Source organism: Pseudophryne corroboree, chromosome 1, assembly GCF_028390025.1.
Source record: "Pseudophryne corroboree isolate aPseCor3 chromosome 1, aPseCor3.hap2, whole genome shotgun sequence".
In the NCBI taxonomy this organism is placed as follows: Eukaryota; Metazoa; Chordata; class Amphibia; order Anura; family Myobatrachidae; genus Pseudophryne; species Pseudophryne corroboree.
In genome coordinates this window covers 50378253-50400213 of record NC_086444.1, presented here as the reverse complement: position 1 = coordinate 50400213, position 21961 = coordinate 50378253, and the positions used below count along the sequence as shown (strand labels likewise).

General features: G+C 43.8%; 1 protein-coding gene across 1 annotated transcript in view; it reads left to right on the top strand.

The window, feature by feature from the left end:
- The window catches only part of LOC135055182 (O-acyltransferase like protein-like), an 84591-nt gene that overhangs the window by 16174 nt on the left and 46456 nt on the right, over positions 1 to 21961 (top strand). The window contains exons 2-4 of the mRNA XM_063958956.1: positions 12158 to 12296; positions 12396 to 12589; positions 18637 to 18739. Coding sequence (XP_063815026.1) covers positions 12158 to 12296; positions 12396 to 12589; positions 18637 to 18739 — 436 coding nt within the window. The remainder of the gene's footprint in view (positions 1 to 12157; positions 12297 to 12395; positions 12590 to 18636; positions 18740 to 21961) is intronic.

Genomic DNA, 21961 nt, shown 5'->3' with positions numbered 1-21961 from the left:
CGATTTCATGTTTGTGGTCTTGGAATAATTCAAGGGCATGTGCTACTGCTGCCAGCTCAGCGTACTGTGCAGACTTTACATCACAAGATCGAAAAACAGATTGTGGTGTGGTTTGGGGATGCATTATGTACAGACCAAAACCTGCATGGGGTGACCCATGTACATAAAAACATGAACCATCTGTAAAGATCTGGGTGGTTTGTTCAGGGGCTGTAGCCTCCTGTGGCATTGCTCTAAACAAATGTTTTGAATGGTCAGCTGGGAGTAAGTCACATGTGTGTGTCAGTCCCTGGTATATTAGTCCATATGCACAGGTGGATGGACTGTTAGTTGCCTTCACTGTTATATCTCGATCCTGCAACAAAAGGGCCCAATGTGCTAACCTGGCATTAGAGACATTCCCATCTTTGATTCTGTCTGTGAGGAGGAACCTTGTTGGTGTGTGCGTGGAATGTAAGATGATAGGGTTCAGGCCTATCATGTATGTGAACTGTTTTACTGCCCAAAATGTGGCAAGAAGGTGTTTTTCACACACAGAGTATTTTAATTCCACTGGTGTCAGTAACTTTGATGCATAAGCTATGGGCCTTTGCTGTGCATGTATTTCCTGTGACAGGACTGCAGACATGGCTGTTTCTGTTGCTGCTGTCTCTAAGTGAAAGGGTAACTGTGGGTCTGGATTTGCAAGGGCAGGGGCACTAGCTAGTGCTTCTTTTAATGTTTCTACTGCCTTTGTGTGACTGGGGGTCCATTCCCATTTTATATCCTTTTTGAGGAGAGAATAGAGAGGTGCAGATATTTGTGAAAAATCAGAAATGAAGGACCTAGAGTAATTTACCAACCCCAGGAAGGATCTCAGTGTAGGTATGCTGACAGGAAGGGGTAAACGAAGGATGGTTTTTACCTTATCTGCCGATATTGTTCTCCCATCAGCCGTAACACTGATCCCCAGGAAGGAAACAGATTCCCGTAAAATCTGAGCTTTAGATGGGTTACACTTCAAACCTGCGTCTTTGAGGATGCCAAGGAGTTCTCCCAGTAGCTGAAGATGCTCTTCCTTTGTCTCTGTTGCTAGTAAGAGATCATCTACATACTGCAATAAATTCTTGTGGGAAGAAAAATCAGTTAAAATTTCTCTCATCGTAGTATGGAAAAATGATGGAGAATTATGGAAGCCCTGTGGAAGACATGTAAACGTGTATTGCTTTCCCAGAAATGTGAAGGCAAATTTGTATTGACACTCTTCAGATAGAGGCAGAGACCAAAACCCATTTGAAATATCTAAAACTGTGAACCATTTATGCTCTGGGCTTAACATTTTTAGAATGTCTGGCATTGACGCAACAGTGGGTGCGCAGCTAAGCGTAAGGCCATTAAGTTTGCGGTAGTCAATTGTGAGCCGCCAGGAACCATCCGGTTTCCGTACTGGCCATATTGGCGCATTGTTAGTGGATACACATGGTCTGATTACACGCTGCTCTAACAGAGAGTCAATTGTTTCTTGAATGAAGCTTATGGCCTCCTGTGGGAAATTGTACTGCTTCTGTGGGGGAGGGTCAAGACCACTGACTTCAATCACCTTGTTTACCTTCCCACAGTCATGTTTGTGTTTAGCAAAAGCATCCTGAAACTGTTCAAGTAATGGTAATACCAAATCTTTGTCAGGATGATCAACATTAGCCTTAAGCACATCATATTTCGCATTATTGGGTTTTACAGCAGCAATTACATGGGAATCTGGTATAATTACAACCTCAGGTGTTACATTAGGAGAACTCTGCAGAAGTAAAAGGTTAGTCAGATCCAATATACACCCATTAGGGATCATAAAGTCAGACCCTAATAAATTAGTTTCACTTGGCAGTGAGGCTAATGCAAATGTGTGAATTGCAGATACATCTCCTATTTGTATTTGGAGAGGGTTTGACAGCACTGTATCTACCTTATTCCCTGCAAAGCTTTGGAGATGTATTGTTTTTCCTGCTGACAGAGGAGAGTGATGTGGCTGATCATCATGTAGGATTGATATGGCGGCACCGGTGTCTAGTAACATTGTGTGCTGGTGGCCCCTGACCAGAACCGAGACTTGAGGGCGCCCGCACCTATCTAAAGTGATTGGTGCAACTATCCTTGGGGCCACTGACTGTCAATTTTTCTCCTTTTGTGTGTCAGCTTGCTGCACTTTGTTTGCTTTTTCTAAATTCTCATACTTCTCTTTTATGGCCTGTAGCTGGTGTCTTAGCTCTGTGTAAGTGGGACCCTGGTGTTTAAACTCTGTGTCCTTTCCTCTGTTCCCAAAATGTTGTGAGTAACCCATGTGTCTATTCCAAGCTCCATCATTTGAATGTCCTTGGTATCCTCTACCTCCACCTCTAAAAATGGATCTCTCTTTAAACATTTCCCCTCTCCTTTGTGACCCTGTGTTCCATCGTGGGTTAAATGGTGTGTTTACCTCCCCTGGAATGTGGGGCCCTTCAACCACCATTGGTTTACCTTCTGACTCTAATGCTGCAACCCTCTTTATAACACATTTCTCATTCCTTTCTGCCATCTTACGTTGCTTACTGGCCTGTACTGCTTGAAAGGACCGCTGCATTAATCCCATTATTTTATCATAGCTATGCTTTACGGTATCTATCAAGTGTTCACACTTAGCTTTAATTGTGGGGTGCGAGTTATGCACCAACAAGTTTTTGAAATCTTTGCTGTTTTTCTGACTGTTGTCATTTTTGCTGTTTCCTGCACTATATGCTGCCCACAATCTGTTTGCATATATTAATGGGTTCTCCTCACTTTGCTGTTTGATTTCATATGCAACCATTGTGCCTGCTACTGAAGGGTTAATTATCTTTTGTAGCTCCTCTACAGTTTCTTCATATGTACCTTTACCTTCTTTAATCAAATCTGTCAAAGCACTCCAAGCAGCTAATGGAATTGTTAATTGCAGTACCTTAACCTGATCAGTGAGATTTCTAATTCCTAGAAGTTCACACCTCTGCTGGACATTAGCTGCATGGGAGGTGATGTGTTCTCCTGAACTCATTTTTCCAATCATATCTGCCACTCCCATAAGTGTTTTTATGGGTTGTGGGGGATGATTGGCACTAGGGGCCCTTGAGTGAATGGCCTCTCCTTCACTATTGAATCCCAATAGGGTGTTCCTACTCTCAGTGAGGAATGCTGGCTGTTTATGAGCCCTGTGTGCCTCAATTTCTGTCTGTACTTCTTCATCACTACTATCTGTGCCTATTAATATAGAGCACTCCCTATTCGCTGCTGATTCTGCAAACTCTCCCATTGCTATGGGTACCCTGAGGGTAGATTCAGTAGAATTCCCCTCTCCCCAGCAGTCCTCTCTGTCCTCATGATTTGTGTCCCATTGTTCTCTTTCATATGCATAGATAGGATATGGGGCAGTGGCTGCAGTTCCTATCCTAATGTTTGCAGCAATATGTCCTTTCAGAACAGATATCTCTTGCATAAGCTGCATCTCCCTGTCCACACAAGGGGTATGGTCAATTGCTTTCCCTTTCATACATTCTGTGAGCTGTCCCTGCATAACTTTATATGCACTTATTATCTCATCTCTCTCTGTTGTAACCTCTGTTAGAGCTCTCCTACATTCTGTGGATTCCCTCTGAGCATTTTTATGTTTCTGTAACACTTCATCCTGGGAGATTTTACCCATGTCATTAAGTGTTGTTAAAGTTTTAATTTGGATATTTAGCTGATCTATTTTTTCCTTGCTTTCTGTTTCTTTTAAATTAGATTCTTCTCTACATTTTTGTAGGGTTTTAGCTAAACTGCTTAATTTAGCATCCATAGCCAAACAGGCTGCATACAAGCCTGCAATGGCTATTCCTTTCTGTTTCCTTTTCTTTGATGATTTAATTTCATCATCAAACAAACCCTGGACATAGCTCCATGGGTTTTCTTTTAATTTGGCATCACAAGCAAAGTCTGTACACTTTTGCTTTGTGATGTATTTCACTACAATGCTGTCTATATTTGACATTGTAGCCATTTTACAGATTTATTCCCTTTCGTTATATGTATTCTATCACTGAGAATTACAAACTTTTAGTATTTGGGAACAATATTTCCTATATTTTGCACGTGGTATCCTCCCTTATCTGTTCGCTAGCCTGATAAGTTAAACTCTAACACCCGTGTTTTTTAATTTCTTACTTTAGGCCTTTTTTAGAAAATAAAATTCTCTAGTCATTTGCAACTTATTCCACTGTGATCTTGTATTTTGCCCAGCGGGCTTATAGCCCTTGCGCTGCCCCTAAATATTGTATTTAGTCAAAATTGATACTGAATAATTCCAAGTCCCTTCCGTGGTCGCCAATGTTGATTTATGGAATCTTATATAACATATATTTATTATATCATATATTGATATAATGGTTTATGTATTTTATATCTGCAAATATATTATAATAGGCTTACAAATAGGTGGGCTCATAACAAAAGGGGTGATGTTTAGTACTGGTCCAATCACACAATATGTAATGCGTGGACGTTCCTATTTTCATACCTGTGATTGGCTCAGATTAAAGGAGCTATATCTCTACTGTCCAGGAAATATTTCCAGGCAAAGCCTAAATATACTTTACAGAGATATATAATCCTGGCTCATTGAACATATAAGTACTATACTTTGACTACAAGTCAGTTGTCCCAACTTGCAGAGCCTTATATAATATATGCAGATTTCATGTATAACTTTAGTGATTCCGAAAATGAGTTCAAGACTTGGAATACCAGCTCTATTTTGTCTAGTACATTTATTATAGGTGATACAAATTACAAGATAAGATAACACAATGATAATAAATCTTATAATTTATCTAAACTTCCTTAACCATGGTACATACATAAAACACAAACAGTTTTACAAACTTAAACAATTAATACACATACTATACACTTGCAAGAATATGTGAGGGCATAATTCATAGCTACCGTCTTAGGATCCTGACTCCCTCTGGACTTTGTTCCTTCCTCCTCTCCTTCTAACTCTCTATCTATCAGACTGCCCCTTATATCCTATATTCTACCAATTCAAAACTAGTATATGCCCACAGTTTCCAATGGAGTACATAATTATAGGTTTTGACAGATTCCAAAGTGTAATAAAACGTTCTCTGCTAACTCCGTCCCACGGTGGTGAGCATGTAGAGAATTTTGGGATCATAAAGTTTGGTATTCCTTTATCCATCAGAGATCTACCTTTGTATGGATGTGTAAACGATCTATTTCGCCTAGGCCCTAGGGTGTTAGCATAAATGATTGTGACCTGTTTATAGTGCGTTTGATCCTATATTATCATTGCCTCTGGCCAGCAGTATAACTGGACAATAGGCCAGCTGGTTGATGTACTCTCTAAAGGTATGAAGATCTTTGATTGTGAATTCCAATGCACCCTGTTCATACCAGTAACTGTTTGCATATTATGAGACCTGAGCTAGGTGACCTATTGACTTTATCCACCAAGTTATAATCATTTATTTGCTGTGTGTGAATCAAGTATACAGTATACATATATCTACATATCATGTAAACTTTGATTTAATTGTACTTGGTATAGCGCAGATCAGACGTTAATCCTTTGATTAATACAGATATGAATAATGGCATGGAAGGGATGAATTTGTGTAATGCTCAATGTATTGTGTATTCTGGCTATATGGCTTACACAGAGAAAACCTGTCTCTTACATAATGACCCATAATCTTGCAGTAAAACACACAGAAATACATGCTACTAAATTCTCAAAACATAAGACTAATACATTCAAACCTATTTAAGTTATACCTTACAATAATATATATATACACACACTCTTAACTGGTTAAAATCACATTGGGTAATAAATCATATTATTTAATTTACATAATTTGTTCTAACTTTGGTACCTACTAAATTATATTGTTATGTAATGGTCTATATGGCAACACAGTACATACCTCAGGCAGTTGAGAAGCAGGCCCCCTGGGTTCCACCAGGTCCTTTAGCTATGTACTCTTGTGGTCTTGCGTTATCTTCCTGACTATCACTGGGAAGATGACCTCATGGACGTAACTTCATCCCAGTTGCCCGGAAGCAAGATAAATGTTGGAGCCCCCCGCCCCGGCTGACTATTGGACTTGCATATACAGCAGCTCTTATTAGTTATATTTTTATCACCAGTACCATATATTTGTATCCCCTACTCCACAAAGTACACACATTTTTATCTTACAAATGATCATTACCATTTTTAAACATAGACTATGACGACAGATAAGAATTACTTGGCCCATCTAATCTGCCCATGTACATTTGTCAGGAGCCAATTAACCTAACAGTATATTTTTGGATTGTGGGAGAAAACTGGAGTACCCGGAGGAAACCCACTCAAGCATGGGGAGAATATACAAACTCTACACAGATAGGGCCGTGGTGGAAATCAAACCCATGACCTCGGTGCTGTGAGGCAGTAATGCTTGTTCTGCTGTTTTTTTTATGAATAAACTTAAATCCTACTGGGAACAAAAAATAAATAAATCATACAGCAAACAATTAATAGTTTATGTTAATTAAAACCTACAATGAAACAAAAAAAATTTCTTCTTTGCACTTACTAGAATGTTATTCTGTTTTGATACCGTTACTTTCAGCCACTGCTGCTGCTTAGCTGCTGCTCTCCCCCTGTACTGTACATATTATATCGTCCTATAAACTAGTAGTTCCCAAACTTTGTTGCCCCCTCCTCCTCCCAACTCTACAGGTTTTAAGGTTAAAGATTCCAGAACTCTGACATTATTACACTCCAGGTTTTAAGGATATCAATGCATGAGTCCAGATGATTAAATTAAATTGATTTAAGTACTAATTAAGGGTCTGATTCTGTGTTTGGTGCAGATTCCCGATTATCGTGGATTTGCGGCTGCGCAAGGGCCTTGTGATCTCGACCGCACTTCCCCTCTGCCACTGTCTGATTGACAGGCAGCGGCATAAGGGTGTTGGCAGGGGACGGGCAGGGTCGTACTGGCCCACAGGGGAACAGGGGAAACCACCAGTGGGCCCCACTGCCTGACTCTATCCTAGTGCACTTGAATTATGCATTATACATATGTTTACAATACATTATACTTCACAAGAATATGGTTTATTATATAGTTACCAAGGAGCCAGTAGCGGATCTTGCCACGGGCAAGCAGGACTTTTGCCCGGGGTGCCGCCTTCCGGAGGGCGCCGCACCATGGCAGGATCCGCCACTGTGCCCCCCCCCCCCGCTGGTCCCCCGCTGTGAAGGGAACCAGACGCTAGGCGTCTAGTTTCCCTTCGTGGAGAGGACCTTTGCTGTGCGGTGCGCGATGACGTCGTCGCACACCGCACAGCATTGTGGCACAGACGCTAGGGGTCATAATTGACCTCTAGTGTCTATGCATCCGAGGAGAGGAGCGGCGCCGGCGAAGGTCTGCAGCGGTCTGGAATCAGGAGCGGGGATGTAAGTATAATTTTTCTTTCTTTCAGAGGTGCTACAAATGGGGGCGTAACTGACTACGCCCCCATATTAAGCCACGCCCCTAACATTTTGTCCGGGGCGCCACAAGGGCAAGAACCGGCCATGCAAGGAGCACAGAACATGTACTCTATAATGGTTAGCCAAACCTCTGTGGTGGCTGGCCACACCCCCACTGCAGCCTGGCCTCACCCATAAGCTTGGGCCCCTACAACAGCATTACCCCGGTGGGCCCTTCATGCCCCAGTCCGACACTGGGGACGGGTGTTGGCCTGCGTTCCCAGAACATCCTGGCCTCACAGCCCCCGCTTCCTTTGGTCAGCTGAGTAAGCTCCAGCTGGCCATCTGCGAACATCTGTCACGATGCTGGATCCCAGGGGAAGACGTGGCTTCAAATAGGGTTGGGGAGGGGGCGTACAGAGACAGTTAGATTTGGGTGGGTTATTTTGTTTCTGTGCAGGGTAAATATGGGCTGCTTTATTTTACACTGCAATTTAGATTTCAGTTTGAACACACCCCACCCAAATGTAACTCTCAGTCTCTGCACATGTTACATTTGCCCCACCTGCTGTGCTGCATGGCTTTACCCATAAGTGTGCTTTTTTGGTTTGCTAACTCTGAATCATACTTGCCGATATTTCAAATCACCTCTCCGGGAGATTAACATCAGGGCACAGGTTTTATATTGGCTATTTCTATGACTGTAAGCTTGCTTGCACGTTACAGAAATATTAGGAACTAGCTGTTCTACCCATTCTTCACACGGGAGTTTCTGATTTTCATGATTATAAATATAAATGAGTGTTAATAATTTGGTAAATCTATAGATATGTAAATATGAGATGTGTTAATGTAAGTAAATATTAATCCATGGTTCTTGGTGTTACCCGAGGAGCACCAGTAGCAGATACGGTAAAAAGTGTTATCGTTCACGCAACGCAAGCCACGCGTGATGACATCATCAAGTCAACCCCCTTTTCATCCTCTTAGGGGCGGTTTATTAAAATTCTAATTATGTCGTTTTCCTATTTCCCACCTGCAGAATATCTATGTTACATTTCATCCTCCTAACATATCGGGAAGTAAGAGAATTAGTGATGACTGAGTGAGTGAGTGAGTGAGTGAGTGAGTGAGTGAGTGAGTGAGTGAGGGCTTTTGCATTATTATTTTTATATATATATATATATATATATACATATATATATATATAGATATATATATCTATATGTATATATATCAGAAGTGGGCGCAAAATGATTACTTAACGTCACCAATGGCTTCAGTGTTAGACTATTGTTCCATATTACATTTCTGCCAAAGATTTGGCTTCTGTCAGCAGCACACGGCATTTGCACAGTATCAATTGATGAGATATCTGGAATACGATCTTTTGCAGTGTACGATGCCTTAGGAAAACCAGCGAGTGGCATAGTGAATGGGAACGTGGACCGGCTTGGATCGTACAGTGAATGTCTGTCAGTGCAAGCTCCTCAACTGAGGTTTCAAGGAGAATACTGTAAACTGCACGTGGAACAGGTCCGACGAGTTTAATCATATTATGACCCAGTTACAGCATGATTAATTATCCTGTCCTGATGATTATTATTCAGTAGGATCCAGTGGTTGCTCCAGAGGTGGGTCTGCAGCGCAGTCCAATATTCAATGTGGTAGTCGCACCAACTGCCACTCCAAAGCTGCCAAACCTCACCGGCCGAGACTCACTGGCAGTTGGTGTGGCTCCCCTATTTGAATTTTGGACCGTGCTTCAGCCCCAGCTCTGCAACTGCCACTGGTATGGTCATTCCAGCCCACTGTCACAGCGGCCCACCACATACTACAGTGGAGATAGCCATTTGATGGCAGCCAGGCAGAAGTTATCTACTGGATTCCACGTTTCCCAAACATTTCTTATTTGAACATTTTACCCTTTTTGTTCCGGAAGTCGTAATTGTTTTTGTTTTTTTTCACCCCTGTAATTATTTTAAAGGAAGGAATTCAGTTTGTGGTTGGGATATGTGTTCCAGATTCTTGCAACAACCGGGATATTACATCGCTAGCCTCAATGGGTAAGATACATTGCATTTTCATAAATGATCTAGCAGTAGGTCTAGAGAGCATGGTGCCAATTTTTGCAGACGATACCAAACTGTGTAAGGTTATAAATATGGAGGGAGATGCTAAGACTCTACAGAACGACTTATTTAAACTGGAAGCATGGGCAGCAAAATGGGGAATGAGGATCAATACAGACAAGTGTAAGGTAATGCACTGTGGTAGCAAGAACAAAAATAACACCTACATACGGGTTCACTACGGCTGGCCGGCGGTCGGGCTCCCGGCGCCCAGCATACCGGCGCCGGGAGCCCGACCGCCGGCTGACCGACAGTGTGGCGAGCGCAAATGAGCCCCTTGCGGGCTCGCTGCGCTCGCCACGCTACGGGCACGGTGGCGCGCTACGCGCGCCACACTATTTTATTCTCCCTCTATGGGGGTCGTGGACCCCCACGAGGGAAAATAAGTGTCGGTATGCCGGCGGTCGGGCTCCCGGCGCCGGTATACTGAGCGCCGGGAGCCCGACCGCTGGTATACAGAAGACCACCCCCTACATACTAAATGGGGTAATATTAGGGGATTCTGTACTGGAAAAAGACTTAGGGGTTCACGTAGATAGCAAACTAAGCAGCAGTACCCAAAGTTGGATTGCAGCAAAGAAGGCTAATAAGATATTAGCATGCATAAAACAGGGAATTGACGCAAGGGATGACAGTGTTATACTCCCATTATATAAATTACTAGTGAGGCCACATCTTGAATACTGTGTCCAATTTTGGGCACCATACTACAAAAAGGATATCCTGGAGCTAGAAAAGGTGCAGAGGCAGGCGACCAAACTAATTAAGGGCATGGAAACGCTGGAATACGAGGAAAGGCTTGCAAGGCTAGGCATGTTTACACTTGAAAAGAGGAGACTAAGAGGGGACATGATCAACATTTATAAATATATAAAGGGGCAATACACAGAGCTTGCATGGGACCTGTTTTAACTTTTTGGTAAGATCAGCACAGAGGACACGTGGTCATTTGCTTAGGTTAGAGGAGAGGAGATTCCGAACAAAGTGCAGAAAAGTTTTTTTCACGGTAAGGACAATACGTGTTTGGAATTCCTTGCCTGAGAGAGTAGTTATGGCGGACTCAGTCAACACCTTTAAGAATGGGTAGATAAATTCCTAATGGATAAGGGTATCCAGGGTTATGGTGCGTAGTCACGCACTATAGTTATTAAAAAATAAAGAGGAATAAAACACAACGGCTTCAGCATCAGACAAAATTAGTCCAAAATTAATACTGCATAGGAGACCACAAATAGGTTGAACTCGATGGACTAATTGTCTTTTTTCAACCTTAGATACTACGTTACTATATGTAATGTTTTCTACATCTCCCCCTTAGAGAAATGTATCAGGGAGATACAGAATGGGGGGGGAGACCTTGATATGAGCAGTGGACTTCCTCTAAGCAGTTCTACTCTTTGGGGTCTATTTACTAAGCCTTGAATGGAGAGAAAGTGGACGGAGATACAGTACCAACCAACCAACCAACCAGCTCCTGTCATTTTTCGAACTTAGGCTATAACATGGCAGTTAGGAGCTGATTGGCTGGTACTTTATCTCTGTCCAAGGCTTAGTAAATAGATCCTTTTACCTGTTTCATTATGTTATTATATGTTACATGAGCTTCCCTAATTGGCCATGGGGAAGATGTATCAGGCCTTGGAGAGAGATAAAGTACCAATCAGCTCCTGTCAATTTTTATACTGGGATGTACTATACATCGCATTTAGAATACATTGCACGACTTATCGGGTACATACCTGTGTTAATAATGCAGGTATGTACCTAGACAATTGCAAAGGTCAGCACTCCCGATAAAAACTGTCCTTTGGGATACAAGACTTCCAGGTATATGACCCGGGACTCCCTCTGTGCATTCATAGAATGATGTGCATGCGGCAGGATACACTGGGAGGGCTCTGATTAGATCCCTCTCAGTGCATATAGGGGGTAATTCTGAGTTGATCACAGCAGCAAGGTTGTTAGCAGTTGGGCAAAACCATGTGCACTGCAGGGGGGGGGCAGATATAACATGTGCAGAGAGAGTTAGATTTGGGTGGGCATATTGTTTCTGTGCAGGGTAAATACTGGCTGCTTTATTTTTACACTGCAATTTAGATTTCAGTTTGAACACACCCCACCCAAATCTAACTCTCTCTGCACATGTTACACCTGCCCCACCTGCCCAACTGCTAACAAATTTGTTGCTGCGATCAACTCAGAATTAGGCCCAATGTGAACAGAGGTCCGTCGGCTTCTATTAGGCAACACCATCTACAGAAGGTGATGCTTACTGGGTCCAAGCTCCAGAATGTATCCCATCCCGGAGCTTGGTACATATGAGAATGCATTTTCAGCTTTAGTACTGTACATCCCACCCACAGCCTGTAAAATGACAGACGCTGATAGATTGGCAGTTTATCTCGCTCCACTTTATCTCTCTCCAAGGCTTGATACATCTCCTCCCATAATTGAGAAACGATGGAGCTTCATAAATGCTAATAATGGTAACAATAAATCTTTATTTCGAAAGATCTATTTCAAAATCGGGGAGCATCGTTCCTGGCCTCTCTACCTAATTTTGTAATCCAGAATGGAACCGGTGTGACGGTGGCGGAGACGGTCTGCTCCCGTGGTCTGTTTCCTGCTGACTCGTTTGCCATTGTCTGTCTGTGAGTATGACCTCAGTGCCCATTACTGCTGGCAGTGGTGTTTTGTAATCTCCAGCTGTATAGCCGTAACTATAACCCAACGCCCTTTGTATCCGGCAGGTGCCTCAGCGGCCTGTTACTCATCCTGCCGGTAATTGGGTCCATTTACACCGCGGTTCTCAGTGTCAAAGCCTCATCATCATTTGCGCAGTGCGAGCCCATCCTGTCACATAAGACGCAGAGAGCTGAGGAGCAGCCTGCAGTGAAATCCAATTCTCCACCGGACGAGGGCTACAGAAATGAGAAGACGCAAAGTAATGTATAGAGATGACTGTATCCGCTTGTTGCTGTTCCACACAGAATCATCCAATTTGCGCAGGAGATTGCCTGCTGGTATTTACAGAACAGGCACTTTTACTATTTTGTGACATTTAAAGCTACAATGTGTAGACTATAGACTATGGGGTCTACGTAGTAAGCTTTGGAGAGAGATAAAGTGGACAAAGATAAAGTACCAGCCAATCAGCTCCTAACGGGCCATGTTACAGGCTGGGTTTGAAAAAAATGTCAGGAGCTGATTGGTTGGTGCTTTTTCTCCGTCCACTCTATCTCCAAGGCTCAGTAGATAAGGGTCTATTCATGAAGCAGTGAAACGTTTGGAGAAGGGAGCCAGTGGAGAAGTTGCCCATGGCAACCAATCGGCTGCTACGTATAATTTTATGGAATGCACTTTATAAATGTTACCTCAACACTGATTGGTTGCCATGGGCAACTTCTCCACTGGCTCACTTCTCCACTCTTTTCACTGCTTCATAAACAGACCCCATAAACCCCTATATCCTCAGTAGTACAGTAAGAAGGATCTTAAGAGAAGAGGTTATTAAGAAACTTCAGGCCTAACAGATGTGAAAAGTGGCTTAGCATTAGAGATATCACATGTAAGTCGGCATATGGGGAAACAGATTGTGGATGGTGATGATGTTGACATTTATGATATCAACATGATTAAAATTTCAACATCTTAAATGTCGACACCTGGAAAATGTCCACATTACAATTAAGGTTTAGGCTTAGGTTTAAGGGTTACAGTTATGTGTTAGGGACAGACATACTGGACATTAAAACCACACTGTTGACATTCTGACCATGTCAACACTTCATCAGTGTCCAACATGGTCAATTTCAACAGGATGACCCTGTTGGCATTCTCATGTCAACATTATTAATGTCAACATAATATAATATAGCCAGAAGAATGTGATATGACCTACTGTTGTTTTCTTACCCTCACTTGGTAACAAAAAGGGGCACAGTGGGGAGGGAGGGGGGGGGGGGTAAGAGGCACAAAGCTGGGTTCTGGTGGCAGTCAAGACCTAGGCCAATTTATCTCATTCACATTTTGGCAATGGCAGATATGGTGTTTTCATTTGGGAGGGGGCAGTTTAAAAAAGAGTCCACCTCTCCCTAATCTCTGGTGGTGTAAAAACCAGCCCCCCTTTTGGGGTCACCCAATTGAATTACTGACACCCACTGGGGTCTCTCGCTGTCTCTCGGCACACATGTGACAGCATCCTGCACTCTGATTGGTGGAGAGCTCATATTGCGGAATGGCCAGTGCCATCCACCCAGTGGCGCTGGGAGGGGGGGGGGGGGGAGTTGGTACTAATTGCCCATGCCCAGGCTGCTGGAGGGGCCCGGGTCCGCTGCCCGCCCCTCTCTCTCCCGAGTATACCTTTACAGGCCGGAACCATCTTCCCAGTGATATCTTCGGGAAGATGCCGCCCGCACATTGAAAGCACTGTGCCAGAGTCTTCGCTCTCTAGTGCACAGGCGCTATCTTCCCAATATCACTATAATAGCACCAGCCAAGAGCCCCCCCCCCCCTTATGCCCCCACCCCCGCTTTAGAATGGTGCCCCCTGCAGGACATTTGCAATTATTAATTTTTACAACTCTATGATTTTTGGGGGAGTGGATATGCCCCCTTTTAAGCCCCCACCCCCACATTCATTACTGGCGATCCGTGTGACTGTCTACTCTCCTGCATCCACCAATAAGTGTGCCACTGGGGCCGCCCACTGTACTGTTGTGCCTGGGCGGATGAGAAGCTGGCAGAGAGTACTGCCTGGCTGCTCCGGTTGTGTTCATATCTTGCCCACCAGGCACGTCTATGTAGCAAGTGCACACTGATGTGTACAACTCTGTATACAGCCAATATACGCATTAATTTCCATGCTCGCTATGTGGGAGCATTTACATACACAGAGATTCTAGATCTATAGCATCTCACATGCTGAGCAGTATGCGCTTACACTGAGGAGCCCTAATAAGGGTGAAATAGTTTGTCTATAGGCCCTCATTCCGAGTTGTTCGCTCGTTATTTTTCTTTGCATCGGAGCGATTAGTCGCAAACTGCGCATGCGCAATGTTCGCAGTGCGTCTGCGCCAAGTAAATGTGCACAAAAGTTTGTTATTTTACTCACGGCCTAACGAAGATTTTCCATCGTTCGGGTGATCGTAGTGTGATTGACAGGAAGTGGGTGTTTCTGGGCGGAAACTGGCCGTTTTATGGGTGTGCGCGAAAAAACGCTGCCGTTTCTGGGAAAAACGCGGGAGTGTCTGGAGAAACGGGGGAGTGTCTGGGCGAACGCTGGGTGTGTTTGTGACGTCAAACCAGGAACGAAACTGACTGAACTGATCGCAGTGTAGGAGTAAGTCTGGAGCTACTCAGAAACTGCAAAGAAATTTCTATTCGCAATTCTGCTATGCTAAGATTCACTTCCAGTAGGCGGCGGCTTAGCGTGAGCAATGCTGCTAAAAGCAGCTTGCGAGCGAACAACTCGGAATAAGGGCCATAGGTGGGATCATGTCTCGACAACATCCTGTTATGTTCTCTGGGTCTGATTCAGAGATGTACTGTAAGCCATGTTGTACTCAGTGGGGAAACTTTATGCCACTGTGCATATGTATAAGTCGCACTAGTCATGTACCGCCGATGGCCTAACGATGGCGGTTGCAGAGGGGATTTATTAGCAGAGTGATTGACAGTAAGGGACCGTTTGCAGGCGGTATCAGGAGAGAGGCAACTCAAACGCAGGCGTGTCGCGACCGTCTCTGGGGCGTGTCATAGCTTGCAACTATGATCCCGTGTGCGGTTACATTGGCTCCGGCATCTTACTACCAGCTGCCACGCTGTGCAACCTTAGGGTTATTCAGATGGTCGATGTTTGACCAATGGTACACAAGCAGTGTATCTACGATGCCTCCAGTGAACATCTATATACAAATCCCGATGGCTGCAACATTTGCATACCTTTTGCACATAAAAATCCGCAGCTATGATGCCATTTATATACATTTCTGAATTAGGTCCTAAATACCCAGTAGGTATAGCACTATAGCACTGACTTATTTGCTGTCTTTAAACAGTTCACTATACTTGAAAAGGAGATGCTTACTGTATTAAAGTAAAACAATAATAATATAATAAGATCAAATTCAACTATTACTTGAACAGTATAATTGCTGACAACGTGTTTGTTTGAAGTCTGCATAGATCGTGTTATGAAGACTTTTGCCATACAGGAGACCCTCCCAGCTGTGATGACTTTCACCGCCCAACAGGAATATCCTACTCTGAACGGAATCCGCGTGCTCAGCCTACTGTGGATCATTTCGGGACATACCAGTCAGTTAGCCAGTGTGTTTAATATTGGTAGGTGTGCCGATATATGTTATATATAGATTTTTGCCTGACAGATCATTGTAGACCTTGTACGTCCACAACAGCTGGGGACCTAAACTCTGTTTGAGACAGTGACTTGTACCTTATTACGTCTCCTAAGATAACAATGTTGTTTATTCAGAACACCATTATGTTTCCCACTGAACACTTCCATATTTCTACAAAACTCCAGCACACAAATTGTAGGCTGAGTAGCATAAATAAATTACCTTGCTAACAGCAGTGGTAAATTAGATTCCATACAAGGATTTTTCCTGATTGTGGTATTGATCTGGGGATTATCAAAACTAGCCATGAGAGACTGTGACTTCTCATTGGCTGGGATACTTTTTCTCAACTGAACTATTCCAGTAATGGATTCAGTACGATATAATCCACCTGTGCATCCATAACTATGGTATATCTTCAAAACATGAGGTTTAGGTAGGACTTGAGGCCAATATTAAGCACCCCTGTCCACGAACAGTCAGGGCTCATCTAAGACCTGAGCTCCAGTCCACATTAAGGAAGTCATTAATGAGAACTGGCATAACCAAAGTGCCCTAGGCAGCAGTGTATCAAATGAAATGGGGAAGATGACGATGTGAAACAATAATAGAGGTAATTGCTCCCTCTTTGTGGCCCTGACCCAGCCCAACTAGCATGTTTGCATTTTCTGTGTTTGTTGAATGTAAATCTCAATCTATGTTCATATGTTGTGTGTAAGGACAACCGCTAACGTCCAATTCTCACACTCTCTTCAATAGGCCTAATTGTCCTTTTTAATTTTGCGGCCCAAACGTATGTACCGATGATTTACAAGAAGAAAAAAAAAGCAGCCCTGACCCTCATGGCATATCAGGGACACAGAGGGGTCTGTAGAGACCGTAGAACAGGCATGTCCAAACTGCGGCCCTCCAGCTGTTGTGAAACTACATATCCCAGCATGCCCTGACACAGTTTTGCTGTCAGAGAATGCTAAAGCTGTGTCAGAGCATGCTGGGATGTGTAGTTTCTCAATAGCTGGAGGGCCGCAGTTTGGACATGCCTGCCATAGAACGTTGTGGGATTTTTGCATTACTGCGATAAAGTACCTGTCACATTTATTTGCCATCATTATAGCTCTTTTGGCATAAAATTGTAGGTTTTTTTTTTGTTTTTTTTAATAATTAGTCATTATCAAGCAATTTTGTAGCCAGGGTGTAAAAGTAAAATTGCATCTGCAAAACAAACTAATGTGTGTATTTCAAGTTACACATGTATTAAGGTGGGATCCGGTCTGAAGATCGACAGTATCTAGGTCGACAATGTTTAGGTCGACCACTATAGGTCGACAGTCACTAGGTCGACATGGATGGAAGGTCGACAGGGTTTCTAGGTCGACAGGTCTAAAGGTCGACATGAGTTTTTCACATTTTTTTTCTTTTTTTGATTTTTTTCATACTTAACGATCCACGTGGACTACGATTGGAACGGTAAAGTGTGCCGAGCGAAGCGGTAGCGGAGCGAAGGCACCATGCGAGGGGACGCGGTGCACTAATTTGGGATCCCGGTCACTCTACAAAGAAAACGACACACACAAAAAAAAAATCCTCATGTCGACCTTTAGACCTGTCGACCTAGCACATGTCGACCTAGAAACCCTGTCGACCTTCCATCCATGTCGACCTAGTGACTGTCGACCTATAGTGGTCGACCTAAACATTGTCGACCTAGACACTGTCGATTTGATGAACCACACCCATTATGGTATGTGGCTCTCAGTATTTTATCTAGGGACCATTTAGCAATTATTACTTGACTGGGATATCCCCTGAAAACTCCCGCTTTCGGGAGGGTACCTGCAAATATTATACGTTTCCCCCAAATGTATCTATGGGGAGATATCAGAGATGTATGCTGCATTCCCCTGTTTTCAACCACAAAAGCAACCCCGATGCTAACCATTCTGGAGCTAGGTTCCGGTAGCTAATACCTTCTTAAGATGGCTTTAGCCATTGGTGTCTGCAGGCTACACTCTGCAAAAAGTCCCGGGAAAGGGATCTGCAGGGTCCTACTCCGTCACTCACCACTCAAGCATGCACGATCAGCAGACCGCACCCGGAAAACGGAAAGCAAAGTGATTGCTATCAGATCCCCTATCCTTGTGGGTGTATTTTAATACTTCCATCGATCAATAATTTCTACAATCCAATCATTAATTAATATGCCCCTTAATCTTTATTTCATTATTCTAATTTGCAAAACAGGCATCATCCTCACCTAGTTGATAAAGGTGACAGCTGTATTTTTTACTCTGGCATCGTCAAGCTATGGTTCTCCCTCACTACAGACTTTGTGGGCCCCTTCCGAAGTTTCCTATGGGGCCTACCGATTTGTAGTTATGCCTCGGCCGCCGTACTTCTCACATCGGTAGATTTTACCTAGTTTCTGTTTTTGGGATTTTTTTTATTGCTGCTGAATGAAAACCAAATGTAACATAGGTGCAGTGCAGTCTCTGCCAGCCATTGGCACAATCCTGCGGTGTCTAAGGCTACATCTGGCACTGGCTACCATACTCAGAATGCGTGATGACTGGTTCTAAACATTCAGAGAAAATTAGGAGTCTCCGTTATGTGTTTTTGTGTTTGTAATACAGATAATCCTTTTGAATGGAAATCAAGAGTACTGGAGAAGCCGGTATACTTCTACACGTTGAGTGGTCCCGTATATCTCGGTGTGGACACATTTTTCTTCCTAAGGTAACAGCAATTTCACTCATTATAATATTATTTTAATTATTCCTGTAGAAAATTCTTAAATTAGGGTTTGAATAGAACACAGTATAATACATCCCCCACTAGACATCGTACGGTGGGGTGAGGATGTGAACGTTATGGGGAACACATGATGTCTTCGTGGTGGAAAATTTTTGGGCTACAACTGCAGATGTTTCCGACAGAGCTCAAAATAAATTCTGTTTTGGATGTAGATCAGGTTTCTAAGTGTGAACTATTCTGAGGAAAGTTCTACGCGTTTTACCAATCGTCAACCAACCCCACAGTTTCAGATTGTTATTTTTATTGAAGTGAAGTTGGATGTAGACAATAATCAGGCCAAAGAGCCAATTCCCAGCTATCTGGTTGAATTATTGCACAGTGTGTAAGCAGCACCTGGGGCTGACGATTGTTTCAAAAGCAGTTGAAACTGTTCCTCTGATCTGGGCTGCTGCACTATGTTGGTCGGTAACGATGAGCCAATATCGTGCCGCAAATGATCGGGCCGACATACAGTACAAATGTGTTCTCATACAACAAGCCATTTTCACACCATATGGTAAGAGATTCATGGCGAGACTCAGATGCTCCACCATGGGTACCGATTTGTGGACTTTTGTACTTATTTCTGAATTTACCATCTTTTTCCATTGTAGCCATATACTGAGTCACTCTATGTGTCCTGACACTCCGGATTAGTCATTTTTGTAGCAAAGGAATTAGCATAAAGTTGCAGATTAAGCACAATGATACCTGGTGGTATGCAGGACGCGATTGGCTTGCTGCTAACGCTTGGGGGCAGCTACGCAGAGCGTTCCAGAAAACATAGATACGTCGGATACATTTTCTGGCTGTGCCAAAGCGAGTAACTACGACCTTTGCTGCAGCTTCACCCTAATTCTAAACATAATAAGAGGTACTACCATGCTGAGACTAATCAGAACAATTATAATAAACTCTGCAATATAATATGGAGTAAAATTGAGGTTCTTAGCATAATTGTGGCCAAAAATATGGACCCACCTACCATGACCAGGTGACCTCATCAGATTGGTCCCCAACATTCCTAAGACTCAAGTCCAGAGCATAAGTCCCGTGAGCAGCAAGGCATTACTTTAGAAAGAAGTAGTGTAAGAACGTGTTACATTAATCAGAAGCAGTAGCTGAGTGCTAGTAGTGTTTTATATGTGAGAAGTAGTAATTAAGATATTAAAAAGTGCTACATAAGTAAAAATCAATTTAAGTGCATAAAAGTGTTACATTAAGTGTTACAATAATGTAAAAGCAGCCCGGCCACACCAACCCAGGGGGCCCTATGCCCTGAACCCATTCCTATTACTGACATACTGTATTACATAAATGTATCCAGGACTTACCATTCATAGGGGTCTATTCATGAAGCAGTGAAAAGTGTGGAGAAGTGAGACGGTGGAGAAGTTGCCCATGGCGACCAATCAGCTTTGATGTAACATTTATAATTTGCATATTATAAAATTATACAGAGCAGCTGATTGGTTGCCATGGGCAACTTCTCCACTGATTCACTTCTCCACACTTTTCACTGCTCCATGAATAGACCCCATAGTGCCTATTCCATTATGTAGACTGTAAATGTAAGAACACTATGCTAATTAAAAACACCCAAGGACAGGTGGGAGGGGTGCTAGTCCAAGCTGAAGGAGCCACTGCAGGAGGGTACTTGGATGTCCGATGTTCACGCAGTTGATCTGATGCTGCGTCATTTTTACTGCAGCTTTTGCATAATTTTGCACAGCCGCTGCGTACAAAGACGCAGGGGCTGTGCCATTAGTGTCTACCTCTGGATCAGAACCCTAGTACATAATACTCAGGTCCATCATGCCGAGCTGATTTAAACGCACCCATGGCCAATTTCCCATCAGTCCTCGGCTGCCTGCAAACTACATTATGGTAATGCAAGAATCCACCTTAACATAGTAAAAATTTGTACAACGGCATGTGGAAGCCTGTCCCGCCGACTGTTCTCATGTCATCATCATTGGTGTTGGAACTTACACCAGCAAATGATCCGGCAGAAACAGGTGTCTCCCATGAGACAGAAGAGTTCCATGCCATTGGCTGGTTGCCACTCAGAAACGCCAATTTCACAAATAGTGTGATCCGTAAATGGATGGTTTAACTTGTGCACACTAGTGATCTCCGTCCGTGTGAGGATACCTGATCATATGCAGAAGCCGATTTCTTCTTGACATTCTCTTACTCTCTCAGAAGTCCACGTGGTCTTTCCTTAATTTGGAAACCTCCCTTCCGGGAGAATAGGTTGCTAGGGGGGCCATTTATTAACTAGTTTCAGCTTACGCATCGCAGCAAGGACTGTGCCGAATAGCGTGGCGCATGCGATCGCATGCTCCAGCCATGCCATAGACATGAATGGGAGCCAGTGCGCGCGTTAGACAGCCTCCCATTCACTTCAGTTGGTCCCGGAAGCAATGTGAACAAGCTCGGCATGCCGCACTGTGTTTGCATTGCGGTCCATGGCTATGGTAAGTTGCTATATGCAGCAACAATGTAGTGGGAGACTTCTGCCGCACTGATCCTGCTGCCAAACTGCCCCTGGCTGAGGTGCACGCAGCTGTCATATACTAATACTGCCTCTCCAGTCACTCACTATTGCCTTGTCACCCACTAACTGGGGAGATAGTGACAAGTGGAAAGGTAGAGGGTGAGGCAGTGGGTGACAGGGAGAGATAGTGGGAGACGGAGAGGAAGAGGGTGATGGGAATAGACAGGGGTGATACCCTGTCTATTCCCATCACCCTCTGCCTCTCCGTCTCCCACAATCTCTCCCTGTCACCCACTGCCTCACCCTCTACCTTTCCACTTGTCACTATCTCCAAATCACCCTCTCTTTCCTGTCACCCACTGCCTCTTCCCGTAATCCTCTACATCACCCATTGCCTTCCCCTGGCATCACCCACTTCCTCCCCCTTGTCACCCATTCCCTGCTGTCAACAACTGCCTCCCCATCACCATTTTCTGGCATCACCACCTGCCTGCACTGTCACCCTCTTCCTCTCCCTGTCACCCACTGACTCTTCATCTCCCTCTATCTCTCTCCGTCACCCACTGCCTCATTCTCTGCATCTCTCCCTGTGTGACTATCTTCCCATCGCCCGCTGTCTCCTGTCACCCTCTGCCTTTCCCTGTCTTATGGCACATGACATTCCC